This window comes from Triplophysa dalaica, chromosome 2 (genome assembly GCF_015846415.1).
Source record: "Triplophysa dalaica isolate WHDGS20190420 chromosome 2, ASM1584641v1, whole genome shotgun sequence".
NCBI classification, from domain to species: domain Eukaryota; kingdom Metazoa; phylum Chordata; class Actinopteri; order Cypriniformes; family Nemacheilidae; genus Triplophysa; species Triplophysa dalaica.
This window is the reverse complement of record NC_079543.1, coordinates 21072386-21080846: the sequence shown is the minus strand read 5'-3', so window position 1 is coordinate 21080846 and position 8461 is coordinate 21072386. Positions and strand designations below refer to the sequence as shown.

Below are 8461 nucleotides of genomic sequence, written 5' to 3'. Positions count from 1 at the left end.
CATGAGTGTTTGAATACAACAATGTGTTTGGGCAGGACAGGATATAAATATTAGATTGGAGATGGTGGTCTAGTGGGTTAAACCACTGAACTGATAAATCAAAGGTTGCTGGTGTGTGTCCTTGAGCAAGACACTTTACTCCATGTTGCTCCAGGGGGATTGTCCCTGTAATAAGTGCACTGTAAATCGCTTTGGATAAAAGCGTCTGCCAAATGACTAAATGTAAATGTAAATAATACATTAACATATGGCAACTATACTAGCCACAATGTGGAATCTGTATCTGTACAACTGATGCTTCTAAATGGGTGAGTAAAATCATATAAATTCTGATCTCCACTAGTTCTAGCTTCCACTTCAGTAATTTGCATGCAAATTTATGCAAACTGTAAATTATGCAAAATTGCTAATGGTTCAGGATTACCCACCGCTGATCTTTTTAGAATCATAGAGCCCACATTATAGTCTGTGTGGGTGTCGGGAATGATGGATTGCGTGCAGTAACAATCTTCGTGAATAGCTGCATGTTACTTTTAACCGTCTCAGCAAAACAGGCGGATGTTAACCAGCATCACACATAACATTGATTGATTGTGTAAAGCAAATAATTGCTGACAATGAAATGGAATGCACACTCATGAAAACCTTGACAATATAGCATTGACAAAATATCAGGTATATATAGGCTACAGTACTATGGAGTGTGTATTAGAGATACAGATAAAGGGCAGATTGTATTGATGTGACTGAATATGAATGTGAAACTAATTTACAGCTAATTTTCTTTAAGTTTATTTCTTTATGTTGGATTTAACAGATGCTGTAAAGTAAACCTTGTCAAAGGTCTTCTGCTCCAAGTCCAAATGTCACACACAAATACTGATGCTGTGCACAGTTACCTGCTGTTTGTCAGTGAGTCATCAGATTGCAGGTGCCCTTCCACTTCCTGCTGCAGTTGCTAGGCAACAGCATACATCAGAATCTAAATGAAGTCTTCATAAAACTTTTCTTCAGCTGAACTCTGACACCTGACTTTCGTTGTTTCATCTTATGAATACAAATTTTATATCTCACAAAACTAATCACGTTCATGCAACTCATCTTTAAGTGATCACAGTACATCTGACCACAAAGTCTACCAAACATGTAATAACTTTCTATGTTAGCATAACCAAAGACCTATAACTTTTTTAAAGCCAGACATTTTTGTCAACATTTAGGCCTACTGATAATTAATTATTATAGGCATAACCTAAAAAACTATCAACAAACATTATAACAGAAGGCTTAAGATCGTCGTTGTGCATATTAATCAGAAATCTTACTGTATTTATATATTTCATATTGATAGTTTAATAGCCTACATATTAAATGTTAATTTGTTAGACAGAAAGGTTTTCAACGTACAAAAAAGTATTGAAATCTTTGGCTCCCTCACGTGGACGTTTTGATTAACTGCTTAATTTATAAACCGTTACAGTGTTTTCTAAACAAAACTTTTACACTGCGAAAAAATACAAATATCAGAGGATAATACAAGATGGTAACAATTACTTATATAAATAAAATCATACATTTGATGACGATTTTTTAATTAGTCATTGCAATTGCCGTTTGAAATACATCTGCAGCACGCGTTTGCTTCGGTGGAATAGAGGGGATATCCCTCGCAGTCAGCTTCCTCTTTTTCAGCTCAATAAAAATTGTCTGACGGCGAAATTAATATTAAATAGCAGAAGTTACATCAAAATGGTTGCGCGGTCATATGAGAATAAGAGGAAGTTTTTTTTTATATCGGACAAAAAAGACCAGATTCATCCATTTTCATAAGGAAAAGTAACCTTTCGAAATTGCATGCAGATTAATGGTCGTGGAGGGTATTTAATAAAACATTTATTTTTCAAGTTAACTTTGACCTCTCTGTCGAATTCAATGACGCTATAATTTGATATGACACGTCTGCAGAAGGAAACGCCTCTATGTTTGTTTCACTTTTAAGAAAGCGGAATTGTTCCAATTTCCCCCGCGAAAACCTCACATTTTCATAAAAGAAGACAGGTGTCGGATAAATAATAAATAGAGGAACGACAGATAAACATGAAAAATTAGATCATCTGCACATTTCAAGTAAGTCCTCGTGGTAATGTAAACATACTTTTTAACTGAAGTCTATTAAGCGTTTCAATATTTGTAAAGACTGAAGATTCTTTATTTGATGGGTGTTGTAAGTAACGCTATACAGTATTTTAAAACGTCATCAATATTGTAAAGAACGATACACTTGCTAGTTACACTTTTGTAAATAGTTCTCTCTTTCTTTGTAACTTATGTTTCTGCATACTTAACTTTTTTGCTACAAAGAGTTACTTAACACTTCAGGTTTATTTGTCAGTTTTAAACAAGTTTGTTTAAAAAATACTTGTGTGGTGATGCTTTGGCTGCACAATGGGGACAATGGGGTAAGTTGTCACATTGTTACTCTCTGTTTATCGACACAAAGGAATACATGTTTGAATTTAAATAAAAGTATTTTGGGGAAATTATTTTATATTAACAATATTCATGTTCTTATGTCTGTTACAGTTGCAAAGAAAAACATGGAATTGATGGAAGTCATATTATTGATGCTTTTCTGCACTTATTTCTATGGCCACTGTGCAGCCAAAGCATCCCCACACAAGTCAGCATGTACGGTTGAGAACGGCAAAGCAGACTGTAGCCATATGAATCTGGATGCGGTTCCAACAAATCTGTCTCGGAACATCAGTGCTTTGGATGTGTCCCACAATAAACTCAAAAATCTGTCCTCCCTGCATTTGTACTCTGATCTGGTGCATGTAGATGCCAGCTACAACTCTTTAACTGCCGTAGAAGAAGATCTTTGTGTTTCTCTGCCACGCCTGCAAAGTCTTCACGTGCAACACAATGAAGTTCATTTGTTGAGCGAGAAAGACCTGAAAAGTTGTTCCCATTTGATCCGACTTGATCTCTCTGACAACAGACTGAAGCTAAAGGGGGAGCCCTTCTCAGTTCTGAAGGTACCTCAAATGTAGACACAGATTTTCAAATACACTTGAAAAGTTATTTTGCAAAAGTAAAATGTGTGTATGCTGTCGCTTTAACATGAGTCAGACCCGTCTTATTCACCACAACGTTCTATAGTTAGTTATTGAGTCAAATGATGAGTTTTAACACGTTCTTCCTATTTAGGATTTGACGTGGTTGGACGTGTCTCGAAACAAGCTGAAATCGGCTAGACTGGGGACACAACCTCAGCTGCCAAACCTGGTGACCCTTGTTCTTTCAGGAAATGAGATTTCCGTACTGCAAAAGCAGGACTTCTCATTTCTCAGTAATTCATTTGGATTTCGGGTTCTGATACTTTCGTCTTTGCCACTTAAAAAGGTAAGAGGAACAAAGTGTGCCACATGTGTCAGGCTAACCAGTTTGGTAAAGACAACCCTAACATGACAAAACATCCTGTGTGTTTGGCCCATTGTGTGTTTACACACAACTACTCTTATCTTTCTTGGAAAGTTTTCAGGACCATGTCCTAGACTTCTGTGGATCCACAATTAAACCTTGACCCATTTTTTTATTGTGAAGTGACAAGTGTTCGAATTGTGTCAAAGCTCTTGGGGTTCCCCTAAACGGCCCAAAAAATAAATAACTACGTAGCTGCCAGTACAGGCAACAGTAATTTAACCACATTACATGCATAAATGTCCTTAAAATGTCGATAATCCATTAAAAAAGATCCACATGAGGGAGAGATATATTTATTTTCTTGTCCTTTGATTCTTGATTCTTGTTCTTTATAGAATTGTAATGCAGTGCTGTTCCCTTTTTTATAATAATCCATTTGAACCATTGCAGAATAACAAAAAACAATGTCATTCCTTTGGGCAAAAGCCTTCTCCTCAAAGTAGGAGCTCATGTTTGCAGAAAGGAGCACAAAATAATCTCCTGGAAATGCAAATGTTATCTGAGGGAAAGAAAAATATTCTTGGGGAAACGCAAAAGTTTGAAGGTTTGAAGATTTGTATTATTAATACAATTTTCAAGACATCTCTGTACATGTCTTTATTGAACACTGTGTAGCAGGCCTGAGCATGCATGGATATTTTTACGAACCATTTTTATGTGACCAAATAACGGACAGTAGTGGCTTATTTTGGCGTGATTATTTGACAAAAATATGTTTGGGGTTTTTAGTCAAGTTTAAAAAAAAACAGGATACTTTATACTTTACAGGATGCAGGGTCCCTTAAGGCAGTGTTTTCCAACCCTGGTCCTCGGGGCACACCTTCCAGGATGTTTCAGTTCTCTCACTATATGAAACACCTGATTGATGAGTGGGAGACAGTGCCTTAAGGCTTACGAGGGGTCTGAGACCGCCCCAGCCAACCTCAATTCGAACCCGGGATGTTACTGATTTTATGCCTGACATGTTGATACGCATCATAAAGATGAAGCTTTGCACAAGAATCACATGGAAATAATGGCTTTATAATTAAAGGGATGCTTCACAAAATAAGATATTTTGAAGCACATTGGTGACCAAACAACACTGGACAGCATCGACTACCATTTCATGAACACAAAACCACAGAGACATTTCTCAAAATACCTTCTTTTGTGCTACACCGATAAAAGGGTCACCGGTTTCCATCCACATGAGGGCAAATAAATGATGACAGAAATCACACTAACCAAACTTTGTCTCATTTATTTGTTTTTTAGGTGGAGAATGGCTGTTTCCAGACCATCTCTGGATTGTCTGACTTAGTGCTGGATGGTAGCAAGCTCGGCCCCCTGTTTACCACCACACTTTGTCAAGAACTTGCTGGCACAGCCTTGCAAAACCTTTCCCTTCAGAAAACTCTCCTGCCATCCCTCACAAACAGCACCTTTCGAGGAATGGACAAGACTAATATCACCGTGCTCTACCTCTCCAACAACGCCATGTCAAAGATTGCCGACGGCACTTTTCAGTGGTTTCCCCAGCTGAAGTTTTTATCCTTGGAGCACAACTCGCTTAGACACCTCACCAAAGACACCTTTAGCGGCCTGGGAAACCTAACAGAGCTTAACCTGCAAAGAGCACTGAATAAGGAACGTCAATCATCCTATCCAAGTATTGATGACTTCTCCTTTCATCATTTAGTCAAGTTGGAGCATCTGTGGATGACAAATACTGGATTCAGGGAAATAACCGAGTTTATGTTTTCTGGACTTGCTAACCTGAAGACGCTGGATTTGAGTTGGAGCAGCACAGGGTTGAAGACGGTGTCAAATAAAACCTTTGCTTCTCTGAAAGACTCTCCACTTCTCCAGTTACTTAATCTTACAGGCATGGCTATCACAAGGCTGGGCCCCAGATCCTTCGCAAGCCTGGGCAATCTTGCTACACTCCTGCTTGGCTACAATTTTATTAATCAGCAGTTGAAAGGCGATGAGTTTGAGGGCCTCTTTAATGTACAAGACATTGACTTTTCTTCAAACCACCAAAGTATTTCTCTAACCAATACGTCGTTTATTCATGTTCCTACTTTGAGGACTCTATTGCTAGGTCGTGCCCTCAGAGGGACCCTAGATTTAGAAGCCTCTCCATTCAGGCCCCTGGTCAACCTCACAGTTTTAGATCTCAGTAATAACAACATTGCAAACATCAACTGTGGCTTATTGACGGGGCTTTACCATCTAAAGGTGCTGAAAATGCAGCATAACAACTTGGCGAGGTTGTGGAAGACAGCCAACCCTGGCGGTGCAGTGTTGTTTCTCAATGACGTTACAAAACTGTCCTATTTGGATCTGGACTATAATGGCTTAGATGAGATTCCACCTAATGCTTTGCGCGGTTTGTCCGAGCTACGTATGCTAAGTTTCCGTGGCAATCTCTTGAATCAGCTGCGTGCCTCTGTATTTGACGATCTGACATCGTTACAGTATTTGCATGTTCAAAAGAACCTCATAACGTCTGTTAAACGTATCACATTTGGTGTGCCGCTGTCCAACCTGACGGAACTTCAGATGGACCGCAATCCCTTTGACTGCACATGTGAGAGTATCTTATGGTTCTCCGAGTGGCTCAACTCCACCAACGCTAGCGTTCCGGGATACCCACAAGGTTACGTCTGCAACACTCCAAACGGATATTTCAACCGCTCCGTCAAGGGCTTTGACCCTCTCTCTTGTAAAGATATGACACCTTTTAAGGCACTTTATATTTTGAGTAGCACAGCTGTGTTGACGCTGTTAGTTACAGCTTTCCTGGTACACTTCCAAGGTTGGAGAATTCAGTTCTTCTGGAGCATAATGGTACACCGTTTACTTGGCCTAAAGGATGAAAGCATTACTGAAGAGAGATACGTGTATGATGCGTACATCGTACACACTGACGATGACAAGCCGTGGGTGGAACGAAGTTTGCTCCCTCTAGAGAATGAACGTTTCAAGTTTTTTCTTGAGGACAGAGATGCCACACCTGGTTTTCCTCAGCTTGACACTATTGTGGAAAATATGGGAAGAGCCAGAAAAATCATTTTTGTTATCACAGAAATGCTTCTAAAGGATCCATGGTGTAGGCAGTAAGTATTTTTTTTTTCAATAATTAATAATTCATTGCAATTGCAATAATTCTAAGCATAATTGGAGCACAGCTAAAAGGACATAGTGCCAGGACATGGATTTAATTAGTAGGGAATAAACACAATTATAAAGACAATACCTTGTATAGCTACCCTTAAAGTACTTTTTTTTATAAAAGCATCGGTCAAATGCATAAAGTAAATTTGCAATTGCAACCCTTCGTAAGGTCTAAATGTGATACATTGTCTATAGTTTCAGTTCTTTATAACGTAACTTCAGATCCTTAAATATGTAACAAACTCATACTTCCTTACCTGCAAATACTGAAAACCACCTTAACAAACACTATCATTTCACAGTTATAATCTCAGATTTGGTATTTTACTTTATTTCTGATTAAAGTGAAAAATATTCTATTTTTTCTGCAGATTCAAAGCCCATCATGCTATTCACCAGGTAATGGAGGACAATCGTGACTCGCTGATTTTGGTATTCCTGCAAGATGTAGCTGATTACAGTCTGAACCGTTCTCTGCATCTGCGTCGGGGAATGTTAAAACCTCGCTGTATCCTCCACTGGCCTTTACACCAGGAGCGCATCCATGCTTTCCATCAGCAACTTCGTTTAGCATTAGCTTCGACCAACGTGGTCAACTAAACATTGTCAGTCTGGTAGTAAGCAAAAGCTATATACTTTGTGATATGAACTCATTTTGTATTTGAGAAGCATTGTCAAAATGTTAATGCATTTATCATTTGCGACCCTGTCTTTGAAATCCAGGCTAAAGTCTCATAATCTAATACATTTTATTTCCATCTTTGACATGGCATACTCAGTCAGTATTAAAGATATCAAGGTTACATTTTCACAGTGTTTTATAAACAGTACACAATTAAGGATGATTTAATATAGAAAACAGTACAAAAAAAATAATTTGCAAAAACAGATACATTTTTTATTGTTCATTCAAAGTAATATCAAATATCAATCAAATTGCATTTGGGTTGTTTTGATTAAGTAATAATTACACAAAAATGACTTATCTGACTTATCTGTTTATTGCAAATAACCCTTCAAATGACTTTGGCTGGATTTTCACATTTGAGAAAACTTTGCCATTTACAATTAAACAGATTAACAGCTTCACATTGATTGCACAAATATGTACTGTATGTAAAGTAATCGGTTCCCTTTTTTGTGTTTCTTTAATGGTCTGATGAGGAAGAATGTTATTTTCTCACATGGCAACCAGACTGTGTCGCTTATTGTTTTTGATGTCCACATGGCTTGTTTGGATATTGATCCACTTAATCTGACCTGATGTTTTTCCAATGAAATAGCTTTACATAGAAGTCTTGTTACATTATTTATTCTAATGGCTTAAGAATATAATACAACCTCCCCTGGACCTGTAGAAAATATGGTGGTGCAAACAGGATTTTGTAAAATGTTTGATATTATAATATTAGAAATTCAAAAGTGAAAATACTCATTTACTCACAATCATATCTTTCTAAACCTGTATAATTTTCCTTCTGCGGAACACAAATAAATATTTTAAAGAATATTAGTAGTCCACCGTTGTCTTCCACTGTATGGGTAGAAACAATCAGGCTTTGAATGACAGGAGAGTAAATCAATTATGACAGGATTTTTGGGTGGAATTTGCCTGTGAGGACCAGCTGCTGAAATCTGTTATTTTTTTTTGTATTAAAGGATACAATAAGGGTTGAAGTCAAATGGCATTAAACTTCAAATTTCAAAAATTATAAACTTACCATATGGGTAAAGTAAGAAAATAGTTTTGAACACAGACTTTATGTACTTGATTTTTCTTATAAATTTTTAAGCTATTAAACCTTTAACCATT

The 8461-nt window shown here is 37.5% G+C and overlaps 1 protein-coding gene across 1 annotated transcript; it reads left to right on the top strand.

The window, feature by feature from the left end:
* The first annotated feature begins 1548 nt into the window (after positions 1 to 1548).
* Positions 1549 to 8158, top strand: tlr3 (toll-like receptor 3). Its single transcript, XM_056732146.1, has 5 exons — positions 1549 to 2127; positions 2584 to 3038; positions 3211 to 3405; positions 4744 to 6590; positions 7020 to 8158. Exons 2-5 carry the CDS (start codon positions 2598 to 2600, stop codon positions 7246 to 7248), a joined length of 2712 nt encoding a protein of 903 aa, XP_056588124.1. The 5' UTR covers positions 1549 to 2127; positions 2584 to 2597; the 3' UTR covers positions 7249 to 8158.
* Positions 8159 to 8461: the final 303 nt, after the last annotated feature.